At 43.5% G+C, this 26,578-nt stretch overlaps 1 protein-coding gene across 10 annotated transcripts in view; it reads left to right on the top strand.

Moving 5' to 3' along the window:
* Positions 1 to 21,807, top strand: part of LOC119389574 (neprilysin-1) — a 48,374-nt gene extending 26,567 nt beyond the window's left edge. For 2 of the 10 annotated variants that reach the window (XM_049414478.1, XM_049414474.1), the window contains 6 exons: positions 16,131 to 16,198; positions 16,722 to 16,846; positions 17,894 to 17,965; positions 18,042 to 18,143; positions 19,731 to 19,798; positions 21,327 to 21,807. In XM_049414478.1, the coding sequence (XP_049270435.1) occupies positions 16,131 to 16,198; positions 16,722 to 16,846; positions 17,894 to 17,965; positions 18,042 to 18,143; positions 19,731 to 19,798; positions 21,327 to 21,387 (496 nt within the window). In that variant the 3' untranslated portion in view covers positions 21,388 to 21,807. Of the gene's footprint in view, positions 1 to 133; positions 379 to 3,214; positions 3,315 to 4,478; positions 4,641 to 5,280; positions 5,362 to 6,256; positions 6,448 to 6,897; positions 7,252 to 8,828; positions 8,910 to 9,701; positions 9,836 to 10,489; positions 10,716 to 11,606; positions 11,706 to 11,815; positions 11,892 to 14,000; positions 14,114 to 14,799; positions 14,859 to 15,994; positions 16,047 to 16,130; positions 16,199 to 16,721; positions 16,847 to 17,893; positions 17,966 to 18,041; positions 18,144 to 19,730; positions 19,799 to 21,326 lie in introns of those variants that run through there. The other 8 variants (XM_037656900.1, XM_037656897.2, XM_049414473.1 and 5 more) reach the window with 8 other exon arrangements.
* Positions 21,808 to 26,578: the final 4,771 nt, after the last annotated feature.

The following is a 26,578-nucleotide window of genomic DNA, read 5'->3' as shown; positions in this document are numbered from 1 at the left end:
TTTGTAAACACACAAAAAAAGGCTTTTGAAACTGCTGAAGATCATAGTACATTCTACTTTCTGTAATGCTGCGTTCCTTTGTTGACACGCCAGCGGAAACAGCAGGTGCGGCAAAACACTTGCTGTCGATGAAGGAACTTCATTCGGCAAGGATACAGGCGGTCTTAGAAAAATGCTGGGTTCATAACCACTTTCATCTTAATCATTCGCACGATTTGAGTATCCTATGTGTGTTCGTGCACGGTTGTTGAACGTCAAGCAAGCAGGTTGAAGCATGGATATTATATAAAACGTGGGCTGTAGACGAATGTTAAAGGCCAAAGCTTCCTTGGCGAAGGTGTTGTATGCAAGTACACAAACGTTGATTTTGGAGTAATGGTGAGTATTTTCGCATTAAAGCTCCGACGGAGGCAGGAGTTAGAATATATAAGCAAAAAAAGTTAGAATTATTAACAGAGGTGAACTGAGTTCTGGAAGAGATGAGGTCTTTAATCCAGGCGAGCACATTTGAATTAATGCTAAGCTTTGTTAGATTTAGCAAAGTCTGTGGTGTAAAATGTGCGACTGTACGTGAATTAAAGCTGGTCATTTCCTCATACTGCTGAACAGAGTGATGATTCAGTTGTTTTGTTACAATAAATTAGTGCAAGATGGCATTACCTGCTCAGTATTTCAAAGGGGGAAATAGGAAGCAAAATTAAAATGTTTAAGAGCGCTGTTGATCATAGTCACACAACCCCTACAAATTCCTACAGTTGTGTTTGCTTGTAAGGTGTTGTCGGCGGACAACATCGAAAAAAAGTTCACCGGTCTCGGTCGAGAAACACGAATGGCCGCATACACTTACAAACAACGGCGAAAGACAACACCCGCTCAGGTGACAAGAGGAAGGGGCTCAGATGTCACGTGATCGATTGCACATGTGGTAAGAAAGGTGGCCGTTGAACAATGACTCGCATGTAGCACCGACAAGCTGCAGCGTTTTCGCACGAATTGTGACACACTTAGCAGATGAACCATTGGCAAATCATGACAATCCTGCCGTCGTAAGACAGACATCTGAAGAGTGTTGTCGGTGTGCACTCCGACAACACCCTTCAAATGTCTTCAGATGTCTTCAGGTCTTCAAGTAATAATAAGTGTTGGGGTCTTACGTCCCAAACCACGACATGATTATGAATTATGCCGAAGTGGTGGACTCCGAAAATTTCGACAACCTGGGGTTCTTGAACGTGCACCTATATCAAGCATTTTGCCTCCATCGAAATGCGGCCGCCGCAGCCGAGATTCGATCACGTGACCCATAACCACTAGACCAGTCGGGCACCATAACCACTAGACTACCGCGGCGGGTATGTCTTGCATGTAAACCTGAATATAGGGAACAACTAGCCAGTTGACCTGAACTGTCGACGAGTTCACGAGGCAGTTTTTCGATTGCGAAACAAACATTATCAATGATCATTGCTTATGTGACCTAGAGTTCTGCGATCGCAGTTGGTTGTTTTTTTCACGTGTTTTCTCTTTCGTCAATTTTTATTACTAAACTGATTTTCTTAGCGCTCGTATACTGCGTCCTACGTACTTGTATGCCTTCTATATATTTTTTTCGTGCTTACTCAAAAAGTGCGCAGCAGTCTGCAATCATCACATCATGTGCTTAGAAAAAATGGGGAACTATTTAGAGCAATATGTACTAATGGGAGAGCGGTATGCCGTCCCGAAACAACTTATGATTATTCGACCAAGTTACAGATATCGCAATCGATTACATTTCCTTAAAAAATGACCACTTATTGGTGACGCTTATAAGAAATTTCGCTCCGTCTTTAGTAAGGCCGTAGGTTTTTACTATTTGCCAAAATGCGCCTTCTCAACGGTCAGCGAAAGAATTAATGAATGAATTGAACCTTTATTTCATGGAAAAGGACGGCTCTCGGCCGCAGTTTGGAATTAGGTGGGGAAGGGATTGTTGGGCCAGCAGCGTCAGGATGTTAAACTGATACTTGTTAACTCATCGCATGCGTACAGTTTCATCCGTCTTCGGTAAATGTTCAATAGAGTCGCTGTCACACGAGATGGTCGACCGCTTCTACACCACTCGAAACAGGTCACTTAAACTGGCATAACTAGCGAGTACTTTTTGTTGTTCATCATTAGATTGTAGCACATTTCCTATGACTCTTATGTCGTCGCGTGGCAGATGTTGGATGTTCGATCTTTCTCGTGAGAAAGCAAAGCAACTGCAAATGAGGTGGTGTAAATCTGCTCTGCATAACTCCTGACAATGTGGCAATCGAGGAGAAGTGTTTGGAATCGCATGTCTGCCTGCGATCTATTTTTTCAAGTACATGTGGTGTGTATGCTGCATTGGCCATAACCTTGTTCAGAAAGATCTGCAATAAAACGGAAAGGCGGGCTAGTTGGTTTGGTTGCATAATGATAATATTGCGCACGCAACACAAAGACACAGACGCGCTGGTCCTTGTGAACTTTTCGTCTGTGTCTTTGTGTTGCGTGCGCAATATTATCATTATTCAGAAAGATCTTTTGCTAGCGCGCAAGTCCGCACTTGTCGCTTAATAGAGGTGCTGGTGTAGCTTGTAATAGTCTCCGTTTACTGTCAGATTTCATTTTTACGCGAATGTCATGCGTCAGCGTTCTGCTAGGAGAGCCTTCGCACCACATTTTTATGTAGGAACTGAGGTCTTCCAGGTTTGGAGACGAACCGGGGTGTGGGGCGCTCCACGAATAGCCAAGTCCACCCGCTTGCGCGGCGACCGCATGAGCGGCCCGGCCCGTCCGTGCCAATGTGCCCCGGTGTCCACAGAATTTCCGCATTGATTCCGCAGTCCTGTAATCTCTAACTTTTTTTCCCTAATGTCGTTGACCACCGCATCTTCAGTCGTTGTTGCTGTCAGCTGGGCCACCGCTTCATACGAATTTGTCAGTATGAGAAAGCTATTTCGAGGACCCTCGTTTACAGGTTTCCTTGCGTCAATCGGAATGGTGTTGACCGCTCCCCATATGGCCAAAACTCTACGTGAATGGATGCACCACCGGGAAGCTAGCAGCTGTGATAGCCATTGTGGTGGGTTGGATATGTGCTGAACCAGGCCATAGTGACTCTTTCGCGTATGATTGTAATGAAGTGTTTTCTTCCTCATTGAATGCATTTTATCTAACCAGGTGCTTTTTGCTTTGTAACTCATAGAGCGTCTCGAGGATGGCACATATGGTGGTGCTTCTCCTCTGCGTATTGATGTATAATTCAAACACGGTGGGCGCAGCTTCTGGAGCAATCACACTGAATGGTAAGTCCAATTAGTTTAAAGTGGATTACGAACTCACATGCTTCCATTGCACACCAGTCTCAAGATAATATTTACTTGTATTTTTCAACAAGGGCTTAAAGCGTGGCATGGAATTTGTATTTTGAAAATATCAATGTTTTTTTTCGTAGAACTAGCGAAAGGTAGCATACACGGTTTGTCACAGCAACAGTTTTTTTTTTACACCTCCAAATCAAAACAGCGTAACATAATAATACATTTCCAAAACATAGCGTTGATAGATACATAGGCCAACAATGTAGAACACAAAAAATTACTGAATTTCTAATAGAATAAAAACATCAACGTTATTAGGAATATGGTTCCTCATAGATATAAACTGATAATATGTGCCCACAACGCACTTGGAACCGTTTCTTTGGCAAGTGAACTGTAGCAGCGCAGAAGCACAATGGTGTCTTATTATAAAATGGTGTCCTATTATACAAAGTCACAAATGTCTTAACGTAAAGGTACGTTGAGCAGATAACTTGTTTTTTGCCGCTTCTACAAAAGACGCTGGTTAACAGGAGCCGGGAACCAACCCAAAAGCGTATACGTTGTTGCTGGTAAAAAAACATCTTAATCCGACACCCTGCCTCAAGCTCTGAATATAGACCAGATTATTTTTACTCTCGCACCCACGTTTAGAGCAAACATACATAATCTTGACCCCAGTTGTCACCTGTCGGCGAGGCCAGCGAAGGGGCTGCGGGATGGTTACGTCACAGTCGATGGCTTGTGAGCACTGGCGGCCATCATGTGATAAGAACAGGCTGGATGCTAACGTAGTCGTCCGTTCCACGTAATCAGCAGCCCCTCAGCAAAGATGGCTGGCCCGTGCAAGCGATGAAAATTCTGGTCTATAGGCTACCGAGATAAACAGCGCAAAAAACTCGGCCATCTTCGGCTGGGTTATCTACGGCCGGGTTAATGCCGGCGTATCTTCGCTATGAATAACCAACTAGCCCATTCAGCTACTCTAAATATACACCTGTAGACGTATACGTCTTCTAAGCTTATAGATTCGCAACTGAGAGTTTCTCTTTTCCTTGCTGTGAGCGATACCACAACACCACATGGCTGCATTTTCATCACGTGTTCAGAAAACGGAAGAATGGCAATCTTGCGGTTTCTTGTTAACAGACGAAGGTCTTACAAGACTCCTGGATTCGAAGGTCGATCCGTGCGCCAATTTCTACAAGCACGTGTGCGGCACCACTCGGAGAAACAGTTCAAGACTGGAACTCTCTCCTTTTCCCGGGTCACTCCAAGCCCGGTGGTTGGAAATCCAAGAAGACATCTCCAGTGAGTCAGCGCATCAACTATCAGAATTATCTACCATTTGTTTTAGAAAGGCGTCCAGTGCATGGAATGTGGTAAACAGGTCGATAGCTTAAAAGCTTGTCATGCTCCTTTTCAGACAGAATGGTCGCACTATACTCTAAGTATCGATCAACTGTGCTTAATAGACTCCTACACGAGACGTGTCGGCTTTCGGATGCTGTGTTTACGACACGCGGATTTAAGCAGTTCAGTAACAAATTCAATGCAGCTGTAAGCTGGGATCTGAAGTTGAGGGCGGTAACCAATCCAACCAAACGCAAATATAGCGGCCAGGATCTTATACATTATATATGATGTACAATGTCTGCTGTGGCGCGCACAGTTCTGAAACTTAACCTACATGTAAGATATCGCGTGGATTTATGGAAAATCTCATACAGCTGAAACATGCAGCCCTGAGAGCTATGAGAGTTCTCTGAAAAGAAAGCTTGACAGTGCACTTTAAGGCGGTTTAGATTGAGCTGTCAAAAATCGTTCGTTGCATTTCTTGTTCTAAACTGTGACAGCAATCATGCACGAGATATTCGTGGCGCCGAGAGTGTTGAAGTTAACAAAAGAACACACTTTTCACAGTCACGCTCATGCCTTCGTTCGACCTCAGGTTTGCTGGAAATGCCGGACAATGTGGGCTCTAGAAGTGCAGAGAAAGTCCTTATGGCCTTTAAGTCTTGCATGAAAGAAGGTGAGTGTTTCTTCTCTCAGCGCATGTTGAGTCATAGCCTCGACAACGTCGTTCTTTTTTTTTCGCAGACCCGGCAGGATCTTAAGTGCCCGTATGTTCTGAGACGCGGCATAATCGAATGGAATAAGAGCGAGTGCCATGAAATAGAAAGTCAACATTCAGCATAAAGTTGTAGTAAAAGACAGCTACGTTTTCTTACTTGATGCTGCAACCTTCTAAGAAAACAATGGCTCGAGATTTTATTTCTTGGCTAGGAGTTTTGAAGACGACAGTCTTTCTTGGGGAACTTAAACGCAGAAATTTTGGTCTGTTTGTCTGTCTGTCTGTTTTTCTGTTTGTCTGTCTGTCACCCGATTCAGCCAACCGGCCAAAGTTTAACCACTTTCTGAACGCCCAGCCATCTTGAACTGGTACGGCCGTTCATACTTGTGAACATTGTCGATCAAAAAGCAAATATTACGCATATCGGAGGCGCTACATCAATACGTAAGTATTAGGTGGTGTGTTCCTTTACTGGAAAATACATAGATAAGTAATTCTAAAGACCCTAATGTTTCTTAGGCTGCGCTGAAAATACTAGTGTTTCGTATGCTGCGCTGAAAATGCGACGCTATGAGCCAGATGCGGCGGTTCAACATAGGGGACGAGTACTCGTGAAGTACGGCCGGTACAAGACTATCGTCTTTCGACGACATTTGCAACGAAGCACGCAGATACGCGGCCAATTATTTCTTACTGTAGATCTCTTTCCGACTTTCGTGTGAAGGCTCGTGGTTCGCACTGTGTAATGAGAGCCGCAACTTCTGAAGAGGACGGTATATATATATATAAAGTAAGCACACGTGTGAATCCATCCGGTACCAGACTGCGGTTATTTTCTCGCGTCACTTTTCAGACAGCGCCCATGATGTGGACAGTCTGAAGGACTTGCTGACTGATTACGGAATTTCTGACTGGCCGGCAAGGAGCGGTGGCACTGACGAAGTTTGCGATGGAGGAGACGATATGAGTTTGCCCGAACTGGAAGCCTTGTTCCACTACGACATCGTTCAAGACAAGCACGACAAGTCGGGACATATGCTTTCGGTAATGTGATAAGTATTTGAATTAACACCCCGATAACTTACTCATAGTTTAGGCTAACATTTTGTATTGGTGAAGTTGAGTGACAGGTGGGCAGGCAAGCACAAGTTAATCACCGTTAGGAATTAACACCAAACAATTATGGATGCAAAGAGCGCTGATAAGTGACTATGACATCACGATTTCGCGCTGGATTGACAAATCGCGTGTCATGCAACCAATTCCCATGTCGAGGACTACGGCCAACAAATGAGTGAGGAACGAAAGAGACAGGCAGACACACAGAGAATAAATCTTTTCACCTAACGGGATGACATGGCGACACACAAGAAATGCCAAAAACGCGGTTGTGGCGCTGATTAAAAAGAGTTTTCTCTTGCTAACCTTGGCCTCAGGCTTAAACTTATCTTGTTCTGCGACTGTTGAAATGGTCGATCTTTGATCTCCTTACAGGTTGACAGGGCCTCTTTACCTGTTTTATACGGAAGTCTATTGGCAAGCAATAAAGACCCTGATGATGAAGTGCAGCCACTTGAACGAGAGCGAGCCCCCAAATCACGAGAAAACCAAAAAGAACGCACGCAAGGAAAGCAGGAAGCGGCTGGAAAGGTGTTCAGTAGCAACGGAAGCAATGCCGGCAGTGAGAATGAGGCAAGAGGTCAAGACCTTCGAAGCTCCGAAAGACGCATCGTGCAAGAGTATGAAGTGTACATTAAAGCAGTGATCAAATCCATGAACGAATTAGACAGCTTCGAATCGACGGAGCCAGCGAAAGAAATAGTTCGTTTCGAAACGCAATTGGCCAAGGTGAGATTTTGACACTCATTTGTGTTACGATTCGCATGTATTGCATGCATTGCACGTTGAAATGGGTACTGCGGGTCATTCGACGCGTATACTGTATAAGGCTGGAAGCCAATGAATGCATTATCTGTGGTCCACTGGGCGTCTTGCTGTTGTTTATCTTTCTTTTTTAGATTTTCAAGATTTTCAAGCGAACCTTGTTATGACTCACAGAATTCGGCGGCGTCGTACGCAAGAAACATGGCGCCTGCTAGCTCGAAGGAATGCGGTCCTCTAAAGGGCGTCGGTCATATACGTATCAGTATGCGCCTTTTCCAGTAACTGACGCTCACTCGATCGTGGGCTTGTCAGCGATTAGCTATTGCTGATATGGCAATCTGGTCTTTTATCGAGGCGACTTGTCATTTCACGTCGCCGTATTTCATTGTTGCCTGGATATCAACGCATGGCCGTCGTTGTTGCCTGTAGCAACTGAAGTGTTGCGCTGCTAAGCACGTGCATGAAGGTCCGACTCCCGGAATGGAGGAGGGAAACAGTATGGAGGGAGTATTGCCCAATGTGATAAAGAAAGAAAGAATAATAGGTTAGGCACGCACACGCTAAGGTTCGCTTGCCACCATTTTCTCGAAAGGCAAGTGTTACTTAACTTTCTTTAATTTTTTTTTGTGTGAGCGCGTGTTCTTTCTCTCTCTCTCTATCTGCACCATCTTTCCAATTTCAAGTGGCCACCGCCAATGCAGGGTAGCGAACCGGGTGCTAATGTCTGGTTAACCTCCCTGCCTTCCTCTTCACCTCTGTCTCTCTTTCAAGCAATTCAATGTACACAAATGATCACTCGCAATCGCTCTAGCTCAGCTTGACCACAGACCGATCTCGGCAGCAACCATGGTAGAATGTTGTCCTGAAATCTCATCGCGGGCGAAGGCGACGGAAGCACTGTTCAATTTTTTGAGGACAACAGACTTGCACAGGCTGTTACAGACTAATAGTAATTTCTTCCACCGCACAAGAGTGACGGACTCTGACGACTATTGCTCTCTCTCTCTCTCTGCCCCTTTCACACTCCCCCATGCCTTTCCCCAGTGCAAGGTAACATACCGGTTATTTGAAACTGGTTAACATCCCTGTATTTCCTACCTGACCTGCTCCTTCGTTCAAGCAATGCTCCAATGCTTTGCGTATAAGGAAACACGTGCAAGGTGAAAATTTGTGTGTGGTAAGCAATCTGTCTATCTTATTGCAAGCCGAGCTAAACAACTACTAACATATCTACTCCACTTCATGACCCATATTACAAAAAGAGGGAAAGGAGGAAAGACAGACACGCAACCTACGCTGTTCTACTCTACATCTTCTAGATACTACACTAGCGCATATGTCTGAAGTTTATAGTCGTCAGAAAAGCAAGCACATTGAGAAGTTTGACACTAAACCTAGCTGTGTTACAAATCTCAGGCGCATTTTGTTTTCCAAAGAAGGAAATCATTTTTATATTCGAAATTATGGAAGATTGTTGGAGCACAGAAGTGTGGGGTAATCGTTAGTTTGCTCCTATAGATTGTATATTTCTTGCTTCCCAGTTTGCTAAAGCTGACACTGCGCCTCAACGAAGGAGTGCGATCTACACATCATTAAGGAGATTGAACAAAGAATACCCTACGGTAAGAGCATGCTTTGGTGTCTTGTAATGTATAACTGTAATTAAGATCGAAATGTAATCGAAACAAATATAAGCCCCCGTCGAAATGTACATCAAACACTGACTTGCATTCTTGTTCTAAGTTGCGGTTTAAATGTTCCCGCCTAAAACAGAAGTAAGGCAGTGTTGGTGCACGTTGTGCCATCTCTCGGGGAAACGACTGATTGGCAGCTCTGCCGCGAGTTTCAGGAGGGCGCCACTTGCCAGATGTGTCTAGAAGTAACTTTTTGAGGAAAACGATGCCAAAAATGCCGAGGCTCGGGTTTAAAAACACAAAGAAGTCGCTACAAACGACGAAAAGACAGAATCCCGTTACAGCAATATCAGAATTGGTGGCCGCGTTAGTTCAGGTAGCTAGACCTTTTTTTTCTTGTTTTTTTTTCTTCAAGACGCGCTTCATTCAGCAATGCGCCTTGTCTTGAGTTCATATCAGATTGTTCTTTTAAGACATAGTTGCATGTGAATGTTCAGCGTGTGCCAACTGTTCATATTTCAATACTGTTTAAAACAATGTCGAGATGTAGTTCGGTAATAAGAGGTGCCCGCTTTGAGCGCTCAATTTCTTACCTGAATTTACAGCGTCGCATAAAAACATGACACAGGTCGTGCGACTTCGCAACAAAACGAAATGCTGAAACTCTACGGGAAGTAATAAGATTGCAGGGCTTGATTTTGCTCGCAGTCTAGATTGCGGTCACGGCTCGCCAGCTATACGGTATTTATCGCAGATAACGTGGTAACATATCTTTTCCAGATATCTTTGTCGACATACTTCTTAGAAAAACATTTACGAAAGAAAGGAATAACACTCCAGTACGACACCAAGATCTACATTGCTGAACCGGCATACGTCGAAAATGTATTCGCCCTGCTACGCAGAACAAGAAGGTAAATTTAGATGTTAAAAGAAATGTGCTGTCGAAGTGTACCCGACTGCGAAATGTGCTTGTCGTTTATTGTGCAGGAGGCACGTACGACTTTGTAAAATACAGCAAGCGTGGGAACTGTTTCATTTCGGCACGACGGAACGATACACGCCGGGAAATTATTAGCAGTAGTTTTATAAACATGAGTTATAATTAAATATTAAACATTAGCATAATTAAGCTACCGTCTGTAGTGACATTATTTCGATACCAGACTGCCTTGTTCCAGAGGAAGCTCTGTACAGCCAGCACTGGCGTAGCAATGTGAGGCAGGAGGTCGGTAGGGATCAACCCCCCCGCCCCTCCACGAAATCTTTCAGTTTTGCCTGCGTATACACACACACACACACATGCAAAGACACACACGAAAATGCATAAAGGGTAGATGAACAGCCCCCCCCCCCTCCCCTTGCCTTTGAAAAAACTTCTGGCTACGCCACTGACAGCCAGAGAAAGCTATATGTAGCTCAGGCTGAAATGTCCTTTCATGCGTAAAAAGAAACTTAATTATATTCTTTATTCACTCACGAAATTAAACTGCCTTTATTTTCAAATATGCAAGTGCGTTTTCTTATGCATATGTGTCATTGTTTGTCTTATTGGACGTTGCTTCCAGGTATCAAGTAAAGAACTACGTAGGTTGGAAAATTATAGCAACTCTTGCACCTTTCGTGAGCCCGTTAAGAGCTCATCATCATAAATTTATGGCTGAATATGGTTTCCACGAAAAGAGGAAGCAAGACATCTGTACGGAAAGCATAGCCGCTAAAGCAAGCCCCATGAGACATCTGGTCAGCAAGACGTACGTTGAAAGAAAATTTTCCCTGGAGGCCAAAAAGAACGTGCGTGGCAAGTAGAACATTTCTTTAAAAGAAAACAAGATCATCGATTGAACTTATATGCTTTTTATAGTACGCGGCTATAGTTTTCTTGGGCTTAGACTTAAGCTCCTGCACACTTCTCAAAGCAGCGGTCGAAAAGTAGGGAAACTACCTGTCATGCCTAAAATAAATAATAACAATGTGAGTATTAATAACACCCATAACGAAAGAAAAGTAGAATTGAATTCCGGTGTTTTACAAGAAGAACACGGTGTGATCACGAGGCATGCCATTGTGGATGATTCCAAGCTAATTTTAAGGGGACGGGGCCCTTTAATGAGCAGATAAACATAAGCGTATGCACGGATGTTATTGCCCCCATTCAAGTGCGGCTCCTACGGCCACTAGTCCAACCAGTGGGCACGTCATCACCAGTGCAACACCTAAGCTAGTGGGATAACGAAAAAGCGTTATTCCTTGCCATTACATTTTCACAGTGTAAGATAGCCAGCGGCCAGTTGCGATGACAGTGAGTATTACACTCGAAAAATATAAATTAGGCGCAGAAAAAGCGAACAGTAGGTCAAGAGTGGGAAATATTTTCGTGGTCTATTCGATTGACTCTGGAAAGGACTGAAGCATCTGTAAGAAGTATTCGCTTTTTTTTTAATGCGCAAGTTTTGCAAGGTAAGGTAGGAAGCATATTTCGAGCCGCTGTTAAAGACGCTGATCGATCGGACACCGGCGCGTTGCCTCAGAAAGTTGTAGTTTTCTGCCTCGCAAAACCATTATTAACACGCAGTGAAGGTTGAAAAGAGGCATGCAAGCTGCTGACAGCTGTAAAAACAAGGTTGTGACCAGTAAAAAATTACTAATGTCCTTACTAACATGTGATCATAATTTGTGACCCAGGTTCAACTGATGTCAGAGCTGATTCAAAGAGAATTAGGCACTTCGCTGAGTAACTTGAGGTGGAGGACCCACCAAGCCCGAAAAACGGCTTTAAAAGCGGTATCGTATCATTTTACTGATCATTCACGTTGCGACCGTGTTGTCTGGTACGCTGATAATGATACGTATTTCGTGTCTTTATCGACGCATTTTTTGCTTGGTGCGCGCAGGTCACAGAGATGGCCAAACTGATCGGCTACCCCGACTGGATGGACAACGACGACACTGGCAGGACTTTTCAGCAATGTGAGTTTCACGAAAAAACCTAACCTAACTATGAAACAATCGGTTTGTTAACCTACTCTGGGGTTAGCGAGATGTAGAAAGCAGGGTCGTAGCCAGAATATTTTTTCAGGGTGTGGGGGCGAGGGTTCATCTATACTTTATGTATGTTCGTGCGTGTGTTTGTATGTGTGCGTGTATTTCGCATTTATACATGCGAAATAGAAAATTTTCGGGGGGGGGGGGGTTGAACTCTTCCCCCCTCCCCCCTCACCTTGGTTAAGCCAGTAGCAAGGTAAGAAGGTAATATAGAGATAGAACAAAAATGTGTAGAAATCTGGTTGATGTACAGAGATGACTTTATTCAAGTATTGGATTCATTTTTCCACATGAAGACACGAGGACTCGTGCAAGTAGGTTTAAATTACTATCTTATTCTTGGAAGAAGTACTTAACCCTTTCAGACGCCATGTACACAATTTAGTACACCACTTGTTTTTGCTATTTGTAGCCGCTACGGGCTAAGAAAGAGATATATTGAGCTTTGGATGAATTGAACTTCCTGCATAATAAATTTGTCTTCATGTGACTTCATTTTGCAGTGTATACTGCTGCATATGATCACTTTGCTGAAGGCACTACCATATTCGACGAGTCGTTCGACGAGCCGCTTCCCGCGACCCACGTCAAAAGTTTAATTTTTCTTTGCTCAACATGGACATAGCCCGAAACGAATTTGTACTACGTTTCCAACCTGAGATTTATTCTATTTATGCAAAACAGAGCATGAATGGCATAAGAATAAATAGATATTTAATTACAAAATAATTATGAATGATTGCTATAGCACACATAAATTAGCGTATTGCGACATTGTTTTTGTTGCATTGTAATATCGAGTACCTTGAAATGCCATTGCATCGATTTGACGCATTTACAGACATTTCCTGATAGGTGACGTCTGAAAGGGTTCATCTCCAGGCAACAGTGTTTTTTTTTAAATGCGCAGCATTTCTTAGCGATCCTTTGGCACTTTGAGAGTTACTATCTATCTATCTATCTAGCCGCCTACGTCTGGGTGCTCTCATGACCGCCTCCTTAACTTGGTGTAGACCAGAATTGACATGGGAGGGTAAGAGGATTTGGCGAATATGATTGTCGGGTCATGACATGAATAACATGAAAATTCTGTTGCGTACACGGCGTCAAACCCTTTGCTCCAGACACGTGTGGCACATACCCGTGTACTACGGGCCGCGGTGTACGGGTGTGTGCCACAGGTGATTGACAGTTTATATCTACCCAGGAACGACGAGAACAGACATTGGTAATTTAAATGCGAGGGTGTTAATAAATACCTACATCGGCAGCGTTGACCCGACGAATGGAAAGAATAAAGATTAGGATCCCAGCAGCAATCGAACCCAAACATTCTGCGTGGCAATCCAATATTCTACCACAGAGCCACGCCAGGTCTACGAACTGGTTTGGAAAAACAGCCTATGCAGGCGTAGTGTTGGTGCAACGTCCATTGTGGTTGTGGTGCTGGCTATCTAATTTTATAAGAAAGCAATAAACACTACATAAGTGCCCCTACGACACAGGCGTCATATCAAATTAACGTCTGTGGTTGCAATGTCGGCTCCGCTTTTATAGCAGTGTAATAAGCATTACATTTTTATTCCTATGATTCAGCAAGCTATATTGAAGCACTGCTCGACCCCGGAGGAATCCATTAACGAAAGCTACGCATGATGGTCAAATGATTGCACCATAAAGTGCACTTAGTTTCGCTAATACTGGCGTATGTACTTTAACGTGAGGGCTGACGTTAAGTCGCACTATAAGTTACCCTTTAAACGCCAGTGTTGTCGACTTGCCTGGTAAGCCCGCGATGTGCACACAGCCAGTACACTTACAAAAACGCGTCGATCCACCTTGTAACGCTTAGCTCAAAGCAAGAAAATACAGCATAGAAGTACTCGCTGACTGCTTCGCATGAAACCAATTCCCACAACACGTGAGATCTGCCAATTTTTTTTTTATTTTGCTCTTTTAATGTGTTGCACTCTTATAGGTAGAGCTGCCCTTAATATAAAGTATTGCAGCCTGAATGCGCATTATTTTTTGCAGGTACGTAACTTTACCGAACAGTCACCCTTCGTAAATGTTTACGAAGAGTACAGGATGGCCTCATTTCACGACCTAATGAAAAAGCTGTCTACGCCTTACTCGACGAGTGATGAGTATGTTTGTCATTATGTGTTTTTAATCTTTAGCTAAACCTATCGCTAATCAATAGCCATAGATTTCCTGAGTATTCAAGCCGAGAATACAGCATAGCGTCCTTTACAACGATGTGATTGGTACCTTCGAAATATACTTCATTATACAGACAACTTCGTTGCAAAAGTAGCGCGCTGTAACGCTGGCTATGTTACCGTGACGTGAATAATTATGTCTAATGCAGGTAGTTTTGTTGTAGAATCGTTATTCTGATAGCAGAAAATAAAGCGCAGTGGTGTAGTACAGTGCAGGACTGCAATACAACTTCAATTAGGCCTTGCTGGTACATAACTTTTAAGGTGAAAATTTCAACGCAATCCAGGACGTCAGCGCCAGTGCTTGCCTCACCTCTTCTTTGTGGTCCTTCCTGGTTTGTGCATATGTTTTCACCTTAAAATGTGTACGACTGGGCGTGTTGGTACAACATCCTTAAGGCAGCGTAAGAACACCAGATGTCAAAGAAGAAAGAATAGAGCGCTGAGCATTACTAAATATCTATGGTGTAGTAACCATTCATTGATAATGTATCGACAATGATTCTTTTGGCACTAGAGTGCATGATTCCTTACCCGAGCTGCCATATATTTTCACTGCGTTGTCTTAAAACTTGTGCTATGTAACCCTGAGTAGTATATTCCTATTTTAGGTGGAGCGGCGCGCCTACGGACGTCACGTTTGGATATGACGCGTCGACCAACATGATATGTAAGTGCATTTACGTTGTCTTTCTTGTACTTTTAAGGACCGTTTACCCGATTTCTATGTTTTTCCAACATTTCGGCAATAGCCGTGATGAGCGTAGTTTTACAAAAACGAGAAAAACTTGGAGGACGCCTGAACTTCGCCTTCAAGAGAATAACGCGATAGCGTAATCGGTCCTTGTTCACATCGCCTTCTCAATCGGTAACCTCATTTCGCTTCTCGCTGGACGACGCCGTGCCGCAACGAAAGGGACGTTTGTGCGCTTATCACTGGCCGTCTCAAACCATCGTAGAAGGCCTATATACTGCAAGTACCATTGCGAAAGGACCGCTACGCCACAATTATTCCTTTTGCTAATTGGCGAAGTACCCGAAATACCGTAAGTCCGTAAGGCAACACACGCACCCGCGCAGCTGCACACGTGGTTGATGCTGTTTCTGTTAGTGGTGATTAATTATTCCTGTGCGCTCTGTAATTGGAGGGCCTTTAAACCAACCACTTGTTGCACAATTCGCATGTTTTGCCGCCTGATGTTATTCTACGCTTCTGCCGCGCAATATTACATGCGTCAAGGAGACTCCTCGCACTGTACGCATGACATTGTTATAGGTTTTTATTATTATATTTTTTGGAAACAGTTTCAGGCACGTGCGTGGCTCTGTGGTAGAACACCTGCTTGCCACGCAGAAGTCCTGGGTTGGATTCCCACTCGAATCGAACATTTTTTACAATTTATTTATTTATTTGCATCAATCTCGAATGTTCGCTCACGGACAACGTTGACTTTTCGCGCACAACCAACGACGGCGACACCGAATTTCTGCGAAACGAGCTCTTTAGCGCTATCGCGTTAATGTACAGTCGCGCTCAATATGACTTGCAATACCGGAGCGCGTGGCCTCGCGAGCTCAAAGACTGCGCATGGCTTCAACTTGCCATTATTTCATGAAATAAACGCCATTTTCGCGCTTGGGGATGATCCCCAACACAGAAAATATAATCTGGCTGTGGAAATGAGGTGACGTTGAAGTCATGTGCAATCTTTGAGGTCGTGAGGCCACGCTCTCCTGTGTTGCAAGTCATATTGAGCGCGATCGTACTGTCATTGATGTCTCTCTACTGCTGTGCCGCTTCCACAGATGTACCGGCTGGAGTCCTACAACCCCCGCTGTACTCTCTGAACTATCCAAGGTGGGTTACCTTCGCTGGTTAGTCTCATTAAATAAGGCAACGACATGATCGCTCCCACATTTATGTTTTTTTCTTTCTCAACAGAGCTGTCAACTGGGGTACCGTGGGTGTCATGATCGCCCGTGAAATGGCACGAGTTTTGCATGCACCAGGTAGGTGCATGCGCTTCTCTACACTTTAACGTAAAGTGCACAGTGCGGCATTTAAAACAAATGTTATTAGTTTGACTGGGGCAGAAGTTCAGGGCAAGATGGAAGTTTGAAGAGACGAAAAATTCGTGAATACGGGTTGTCACTGGAGCCAACGTTTCAAGAAGCGGGCTTGCTTTTTCAAGGCTAAAGTTACAGCCTTCAAGTTGCAGCCTTCAATTGCAGCCTTGAAGAAGACAAGTCCGCTTGCTGAAACATTGGTTCCAGCGACATCCCATGTTCCCAGGATTTTTCAGCTACCCTGACTGAGGTAATAAGGCTAACGTTTCCTGTGTGTGTGTGCGTGTGCGTGTGTGTGTGTGTGTGTGTGTGTGTGTGTGTGTGTGTGTGTGTGTGTGTGTGTGTGTGTGTGTGTGTGTGTGTGTGTGTGTGTGTGTGTGTGTGTGTGTGTGTGCGTGAACACATCACTCATTTGCGTCACTGAAGCTCTTTCACTTATCATTTTTCTTCACGTTGCACGCTTTAGATCTCCAGTCGGTCAGCGACAAGTCTAGATGTACGAAAATAACAATTGAGGAATATTACGAAATCAATCCGCTTTGCCGAAGAGTGCCGCATCGTGATGGCGATGATTTCAGTTTTGACGAAGAGGTAAGCCAAACAGCGTGTTTGTTTTCTTCCAGTGTTTATGGTAACTCTAGCTTGCGTTCTTTTACTCTGATGCGCGAGTATTCATCTTGCGGGTGGGTATTTCTATAATTTGTATGGCGGAACAAAGCAGAATAAGAACAACGTTGTTTTGAATAAGAAGCTATAGTTTAGCTGCAGCGTTAAAACTGCGCAAAAGACAGGAACGTGAAGGAGGAGGAGGAGGAAATAGACAGAAGGACAGGGCGGCTAGCCAGTTCTCAGACCGGCTGGCTACCCTGTGCTAGGCAGGGGGTAAGGGGAATGAAAGATAATAGAAAAGGGTTGTTAGAAAAAGAATTTCATATGCGCTCTTTTCTGTCCTAGTCCTTTGCGTTTTTAGAACACCGTCAACAGGTCAACAGGTTAGGTGAACCATCTTGTTGTCGGTTTAGCAAGTTTCCGTGTATATTACGGCAGCTGGGAATGCTTGACGTGTTTGTGTTACAGCACAGCACAGAGATACGATCTTATGTTGGTCACTCGCTCATTATAATTAAATTAATTGGGTGAACATCTGTAAGGCTGTCTGAAAGTATGGTTAGCTACGATCGCCAACATTGCAAGGCAGAAAACTACAATGCGTTAGCTCACAGTGAGCAAGTACAGCAGAGTCACGGGCTATTCGGGTACGCTTTCAAACGTTATGCGCTTGACAGGGCAACGTAATGGAGGCATCTCATGCAAGTGAACATACATCGCACTTTCACCATCCGAAAACATGAGCGAGAGAGACAGAGAGAGTCGAGGAATGCAAAAGGCAGGAGGGCCAATCAGGCACGGGTCCGGTTTGCTACCCTGCACCGGGAAAAAGGGAATGGAGAATTAAAAGAAGGAAAAGAGAGAGAGAGAGGACAAACAGTGCCACTTCATCCGAAGGTGCGAACTTGTGAATCGGCGAAATTCGCAACAATCCCCAGAGCGTTTGATGAGGGAATTGCCGTCGGTAGTATACCCACTCGATCTTTCTTAATGTACTTACGTTTCTATGTTCATGACTTTAAAACATAGCCATTTCTAGAGGACTATGAAGATTTAGAGGAAGAGATCTTGGACGAAATTGCCTTGACAGTTACGTGGAAGGTAAATATTTCTGCGTTAATTATTCCAGGTGTCACTTTGTGCAAGCCTACAATTTTCTCACTTCTCAATCTTTCAGGCTTTCCTGAATCACTCGAAGCATTCAAGAGGTGATAGAAGCAGTGAAGATATCGAGGGCGGCAGTAGGCAAACGAAACTGTTTTTCGTTTCTGCGGGTGTGGTGAGCTCTGTTCTCGACTTCTTGGTTCAGGTTGCACGCCTCAGTGCCTGCACAGGTCAGCTGCAATAAGAAAAACCTTCTTACACTTTGTTAGGTTTACAAAGCGCCATACATTTGCGGTTACTCACGGTCGTTTGCCGAAACTCGGGCTTCATCTCCTTTCAAGTCCTAAAAAAAAAAGACCAAAATGGGAGCCCAATAACGTCTCTGAGTTGGCCAAATCATAGAGTTTCCTAAAATGACCTAGAGGGAACTCTGGCGCTGCGATCGTTCAGCCACCATGGGAATGATGGGTAGTACACGGATTTGCCTAGTCTTCGTGCTTGTGGGCTTCGAACGCACTTGTGGCTTTGTTTATTGCTATGTTTTGGTTTTCTTTCGGATAAAAGAATGGATCGTTGTGAACTTCGTGACCAGATTTGAATCGGTGAGCCTAAAGAAGTTAAAGTGGTGAAGTGAAACTGCTGATTTTTGCTGAACTTCGTTTTGCGACAAAGCGGATGCAGGCGACGCGCAGCCAAACGGAGCCGAAAGAACGAAGTTTAGACAAATCCGTGTACTACCCATGATTCCCATGCTGGCTGAAGCGCGATGCATTGCAGCTCCCATAGACACTAGCGCCAGAGTTCCCTCTAGTAAGTATTGTAGGAAACTCTATGGGCCAAATTACGTTGACCATGTAACGAACCAAAGAGGGGGATTGATCAATTATACACAACCTAGTGAAACCAACAGACCCTGAAGCTAAGGATGGTATAAAGGACATTGTTTACTACAACTGTAGTGTAGTAATTATGACATAAATGGAGAGTATTTAAAGTGGAAGAAATTTGACGCCAGCTGGCAACAATTAGAGTGTTCCACACTCGCCGTCATGGCTGCGAGCGGCGCTGGTTAACACTCCCAGGATTACGTAAACATACATACTCAATAAAGTGGATTGAAAAGCGATCGCCACAGTAGGCCAATTGGTAAAGCATCGGACGCGTTATGCGAAGGTTGTAGGTTCGGTCCCCACCTGCGGCAAGTTGATTTTTCATCCACTTTGATTCCTTTTCATTGATGTCATAATTACTATACTACAGGTAAAAACATGCAAGTAATGTCCCCTATATTTTCCTTAGCTTCATAGTCTCTTGCTTTCACTAGGTTGGTCATGCAGTGTAAGATAAGAACAGGGGACATAAAAGAAGTGCTCCCTTCTAGACAAGGACGACGTGGCAAATTGCACAGTAACAGTCATTACTTTAATGAGAGGGAATAAATAGAGTAGCAACGCTGGGTATGGGTTAAGACAAAATGGCCTCAACGTTGCGCTGCTTGTTTCCCTTCGTTACACACCGACAAGCGCAGTTTGGTAACGTGCTCCTGCGTTAAAGTCGCAATTTTCCTATAATTTTGTCAAAAGACCACCTGGCGAGGTTAGCGCCGGTATATCTATGCCAGGGTAGATCCGCCTGCATCCAGCATCTTCCTCCTCCTCAAGTTTAAATGAAAAAGCACGTAATTATTTTTTCTGCGGAACTCCCACAGTGACCTGTTACTCTTACTCGCCATGGGCTTACGCTTTTAATATTCACTTTTCAGTTATTATGCACAATGCTGACACAGTATGATATACGCCAATGTGAGACTGGTTGCACCACGGACTGTAGGTAAGTGATTGAATTCGGCTCCGTACAAGTTGATGTTTATTAAGTGTGTTTTGTAGCGTATGCCACTGAATGATGTTAGCTGCTCGCATTACACTGTAGCTAAGGCATACCTTAAGGAACAGAAAGTATAAGAGGTGGCCTGGAAGTGCAGCTTTGATAGCCTGATTAAAGCTCAATGGTTAAAGGGGTAAATAGAGGTATAGGAAGAAAGGAAAATAGAAGTATCGCTCGTTCAAACGCTGTGCACCAAATATAGTCTAATTAGTGGAACATTATACTAGCAATTAAACCGCTAAGAAGGGCCTCACCATGTTTTTCGCATAGTTCACAGGGAGTTAAATGGCCCCTCACAACGTCTTGGCGTTGCAAGCAAATAAGTGCGTTACGCTGATGACTCGATTGCGAACAATAGCCGAAGCAAAGGGAGAGAGGGCTCAGTTTGGCAGTGAATCCAGCCTCCTGTAGGCATGGGCAAAGATTTCCTTTGTGGGATCGGTTAGCCGAGCACTTCATCTACGTTGAAACAGCTCATCTTTCTTATTTAAAGCATTGGTAATGTGCAACTCAAGCAGGTGTGTGTATAACGTTCAACCACTATAAGGTTTTACAGGGCGAGCCGAGATACGCTGGGGATCACTGGAGCACAGACATAAAACCCGCGAAAGCGGCGAGGTGTTGGCCAAGGAGGTTTAAAATTTTAATTTTTTTTCCTATACCACCTTGGCTCGAGGTTCGCTTTAAAAAATGTGCGCAACTTGCACTAGTGGTGCAAGACTGGAACCAACAGCAGAGCTGGTGTTCGACCTAGCGAAGTTTTGCTAGTAATGCCGATCTTTTTTTTGCTAGAGATGCTGAGTTCTTGCTAGTAGTACTAACTATGGCTAGACTTGGCTATTCTTCTCCGGTCTCGGTCGGTCCCCCGCGCTACGCACATGTCACGTGGCTTTGACGCGAACATGTCGCGTCACTAGTTACGTGATGTTTAGTCACGTAACTAGATGTTACTTGACGTTACAGGCATTTTAGTCACGTGACTAGGTGATACGTGATGTTACGTGATATTTAGTTGCGTGACTAGTTGCGCGATGTTACGTGATTTTTAGTCACGCAACAGACTCGCCCATCATAGTTATTGTATTCTACGCCGGACAAATTTCGGCGCACGGGTTGCGGTAGCGAAGCAGAAGATGAAGAAGAGGGCGAAACGAGCGCGTACCGGTTCGTGATGATGATAATTCCTGTTCGCACGACCCTGCGCAACGAAAATCTTAAAGAGTTCCGCTCTTAAAAACGGGGCCTCGTAATAATTAAGAGGTGACGCCGGACCAGAAAGCGCTTGTGTCTCACGATCACAACGGAGAGTTAATCACTGTGCTAGTTTTATGGTAAAGCGATAGTTGTCTTTAGAAGTTGGCCATTTCACACGTAAAGAAAGAAAGAGAGAGATAAGCGCTATAACCACGCACAGTAATGCTGCGAATATGCTTGAATTCTTTCAACCAATTTATCCTGCATTTCATCTTTTCAGAATAAATGTGCTAACAAAGATACCAGAGTTTCGTGAAGCGTTTCAGTGCAACGGGGTCTAGAAGACGTGTTGTTAAGATTATTGACTTCACTGGACGAGAAAGACAGAACTACTTATGGCGTCATCCTGGACTTACCGTGTAAACACTGTCGTTTATAATAGGCGTTGAAATGACGCGTTCACATCTTGAAATAAATGTGTATCAGTTTGCGCCAATACAAATTTTCTTGCAACTTAACTACAGCACTTCTCCACTGGTTCAGACAATAATGACACTCACATATTGCTTACCTTGCTCGTTTTCCTCAGTGATCTAAACATAAGCCACATTTGAATAACGCGCTACGAATATGTTACACGACATTGACGGTAGATGGCATCACAACTCCTAAGTTGCGTAGCAGCGCTGGACGGTTTCTTTTGCTAACTTTCGAGGGAATACGCTTTATAAGCGCCTGGATTGAAGTCAAGCTACGAAATGTATCTCACAAATAAAGAATAAAGCTCATAAATAAGGATGATATTCAAGTATGGCACGATTACGCACCATCAATCAGTCAAGTAAGAGGGTGTATACTTACTTTCAGTCGGCTCTTCTTGTGAAGTGGAAAGCCAGGTTTTGTAAGGCTGCTTCAATTTTTAAATGGAAACTTTATTGCCGTGCTTCTCCTCTCTTGTACACTGCCTGCTTACCGGACAAGCATGTATCCAGAGACTATACGTCCAAGCTCGCTGAACGGCTCAGTATCGATGCTGTTTTACTGCTGTGCACGAGGATGTGGGTTCGATTAATCCAGAATCTTTAACTACGCCGTCCCTGTATAACTCCGGTATTCATTTGGACTTATTGCAGTTCTTACAAACACAAAAAAGGAAAAAAAAAGTTTGTGCGACTTGCACTAAGTCGCGCAGGGCTGGGTCCCAGGAAAGCTGGTGGACACCTAGCTGGTCTTGGCTTGGCTAGGCTTTTACCCTCTCACCTCTCTCTTTCCCACACCTTGCTATACTATACCATATATGGTTATGCTTGATCTCTTCTTTATATTTTTTAGTCTGTTTTTTTCTATCTCTATCTCTCTATGTCTATTTGTTTCTCTTTCTTTCTGTCTTTCTCTCTCTCTCTCTCTCTGCAGTCTTTATCTCGCCCTCTATCTTTTTCAGTCCTCGAACATAACAGATCTGCTGTAAAACTCCTACAGCGCGTATGTCCCACAGAAATTGAGCAAATCCCACTACTCACCACACTGGTCCACTAAATACTAACAAGGGAACAACACACGGGCGGCAGACACCGATTCTTGGCCGCACGTTTAAGCCTCTCGTGTTAACCATATGCACCATAGAGTTTACCGCAATAATAATTACAATAGTAATTGTAAGAAACTCTATGATCTGCACAGAATGCTTGGGCGGTGATTGAGCGCGTGCCGGTTCACGATTATGATAATTTTCTCCCTACGACGCACGGCAAACCTAGACCACAACAACTCAGATGTAAAGGCACGGTCCCTTACGCAATTGCCCAAGACGACTCGAAGGCGAAAGCCATCTTCTTCTCAGTCGACAATGTAAACATTCGCACGCAAAGAACAAAACACAAAGAATAAATTATTTTCGGAAACTGTGCCATTACTTCGAAAGGAAGAGGAAAAAAACACAGAATACAGTATTCTGTGTTTTAACATGAATTCAGTGAATTCAGGTCTTTCTTTTTCCCTTCGTGATGCGTAACTTTTTGTAGGTGTAAGCTTCCTTGATTAACTTTCCTTTTTTTCGTGTTCTTGTCACATTTTTCGTGCATTTGTAATGAGCGCTCCAAATTCAGGTGCTGCGCGTATGTTACAGCTCCTTCTGTTTACCCAATTTGCATAATGAGCAGCAAGTTGCAAACCGCGAACATCTAGAGCCCTCCTAATGGAGTCAGGCCATGCCTGCGTAGTCGGTACATGCGTCTACTTAAGCGCGAAAGAAATTCTAGTTACATAAAAAAAAATACAAGTTTGTTCGACATTTTTATTTTATTTCGTTACTGCAGAAGCCTTCGAAAACTGACATCAAAGCACTATAGGCGTCATGCTATGGTGTTGCTTCATGACGAAAAAGTAGGATTTAATTCAGGCTTTTCCAATTGCTTTACGCAAGCAATAGCCCACCATGTTTAATGATATTCTCGGAGCTTAAAATGCGGAAGCGAGAGCGGGCACGGCAGTGCCGATTTCCTGTGTTCAGGAAAACCTTAGGATTTCCTATGTATATGTGAACTGGATATGTTCAGTATGAGAGTCATCTGGAATTTATCTTTCAAGCAACCCGCGAGTAAGAAAATTTTTTTATTAAGGACTTTTCACTTTTGCAGTAGCGAACGAGCACTGCAGATAAAATTCTATCAATGAAGTGAAAAAAAAAATAAATAAACGGAGAAACTGGAACGTACTGTAAATGAGGCTAAAGAGACGTAAAGTGCGCATTTAATACGACTAAGTGAGGCTGTGTGTTTGCCGCTGGTTAGCAGCGTAGGAATTAATAATAACTAATTATCAATATTTATGAGAGAAAGGTGCCGCACAATTAATGTTTGCTAGTCCTCCCCGCTGTTTTATAATAGGATGGCTTCGTGCCGCAACTTCTCTTCTCCCACGGTTATTCGCGAAGTTTGCCGACGTCATTGCGGCATAAAAGCAGTTAATAATGACCTAAGCCGATTAAGTCTACCGCGTTCGCTAACTGAACGAAACGAAGAATAGAAGAAGAAAACGAGAGAGAGAGGAGAAAGTATAAAAAATTCTGGTGAACGAGCATGTCAATCTGGGAAAACTTGCATCTTATACAGCTAAGGTTGGTATAATTTCACGCATTTTCTAGCGCGTTATATGTTTTGCAAGCTTAATTCGCCAGAACGACTAGTGCATATTAAGTGACTGATTTAAATAATGAACAGGATCCATCAATTTGCCGTTAAACGAATTTTCTTCGTTTACGACGCCATAAGACAGATGCTGCAAGTAGTCGTTTAGGCTGTTTATAGCGGTACTGAGGATCGGAGGTAGAAAGTGTTCAGTGAACGCCCAGCCGCCATGCATGAAAAAAATGTTCCCTCTCTTCTTGTACTGCATGTGGCCTGTACATTCATTTAAATTAATTTGAACTTTATTCAACATCTCAGTGAGATCTTTGGTGCACGGACAAAAAGCATGAAAAAGATTTGACTACATCCGTGAACCAGAGAGAGAGAGGGAGAGAAATGCTTTAATGAAATAATGCTGGAGACGTTAGCCTGGCTGTTCGCCTGACACGCTACTTCGGGTGCTGTTTGATGATTATGATATATATACATACATGAGCAAAAATCAGTATGCAGAGATTTGCATGACATGGCCTCCAGTTTGAAGAGCTCTCTTACTGTTCAGACGTGCTTGTTATTTCTTTATTTTTATTTGGATATGAAAACTTGGGAAGGTAGGCTGTATTAGAGCCATGCTGTCCCAAAATGATGAAAAAATGAAAATGCGACAAGATAAGACGAAATATAAATAAATAAATAAATAAATAAATAAATAAATAAATAAATAAATAAATAAATAAATAAATAAATAAATAAATAAATAAATAAATAAATAAATCGGAGTCCAACCTTGCTGGGCATTTAATAAAATGAAAGGATAATTTATTGGAATTCTTATAGGCGATTTAGTTTTGTTGATGACTGAACTTTTTAACTGCCTGAAGCACACGTACTCCTTCCCTTGAACACGTCCTTGCTTTTCTGTCGTATAGTGCAACCGACACATACGTGTCAGCGCATTTATTGCCCGTTTCCTTATTTCCTTCTCTCCTCTCCCCCTCGCTCTCTTATCAATTCCACTCCCCTTTCCCATTCCCCCAGCGTAGGGTAGCCAGCCAGACTGGTGTCTGGTTAACCTCCCTGCCTTCTCCCTTCTGTTTTCTTCCTTCCTTGCTTTTCTGAAACGTGGACGAACTTCACGAGCAATGTTCGTTACATTAAAAAGCTCAGCGGGGCGTATGCAGCTATCGACCTTGACAAATTGGCGGTACCGAAAATGCTGATATTGTTGCAAAAGTCGATATTGCATAATGTTCCTATCACCATGATAACACTGTAAATAGTTGAAGCTCTTTCATAACACTGAACTGTCAAGTGAACCGGCAGAAAGGACACAGCGAAATCTCCGTTGCAATGTCGTTTTCTATATTTGTTTGGCTTTTCTATTATCTAATTATTAAGTAATTAATTTTTATATCTACCTTAGGGTCTTCATTCCTTATTCCTTTAGTACTAAAACATTATCTTTTGCTGGACAACAAAACACCAACAGCGCTTTTGTGTTGCGCATCCCGCAACCGCTGTCTTGCCACGGGCTGAAAAGGTGCCGCAGAATTAAAGAAAACAGGCACCGCAATGCAATCACGAGCACTCGCGGTCGACTAGCGCGAATAGATAACGCGCTCTTTTTACGTGAAGTACATTAAGAAGTATTCTGCAAACGTTGCGTGGTATTACAAAGGAAGAACACCAAATGCAGCAGTTATCTCAAAACTAGCTAAATGTTAAATTAAAAAAAAGACTGAACTGTATGTTGTCTCGTTTTTCGTGTCGCTACGCGAATGGACTTCGTGAATATGTGATAAGTTTTATGGCTCGGTTGACTTACTTGAACTCTCCGTAGGTTCTCTTGCATAATTTTTGTCATTGCTGGGATTTCCACGAATTCTATTATCTGTGAAAAGGAGTAGCCGGCGTTATATAAAAGCGCTTACATATCCTAAACGACATATAATTAAAAAAATAAAAAGCGCGAGGGGGGGGGGGGCTGGCACGCCTATAGCCAAGGTAATAGTTTTCGGTTTAAGGAGAAGGTAAAACAAAAGAAAGAAAAAAAATGTAACGGTGTGCGGCTTTCCTCTATTGTATGCAGATCACTGCGCGCGTCCGCATACACAGTTACACACGTGACGCAACGTGTAATTATGCGGAAGAAGCGTTTTTTACGTCTACCGTAAAAAGATAACTGTTGCGAGGGCTCGTTACGGAAGCTCTTCGAAGGTTCCGACAACTCCGGAAATTTCGAAAGCTGAGTGTTTCTTATAATACTGCTTAATATCGTAGACACCATGGAGCGTCTCGTTGTGAGGAGGCAAAGGAGGATGCCGTCGTGCTCTTTTTTCTTTTTATTAACGCCATTATTACCTTCTTAATTTAATGAAAGCATAACGGTTGAGTATACCGACAGACC

This window comes from Rhipicephalus sanguineus, chromosome 4, assembly GCF_013339695.2.
Source record: "Rhipicephalus sanguineus isolate Rsan-2018 chromosome 4, BIME_Rsan_1.4, whole genome shotgun sequence".
Classification (NCBI taxonomy): Eukaryota; Metazoa; Arthropoda; class Arachnida; order Ixodida; family Ixodidae; genus Rhipicephalus; species Rhipicephalus sanguineus.
The sequence above is the reverse complement of the archived record's forward strand: the minus strand, read 5'-3'. Positions and strand labels throughout refer to the sequence as shown.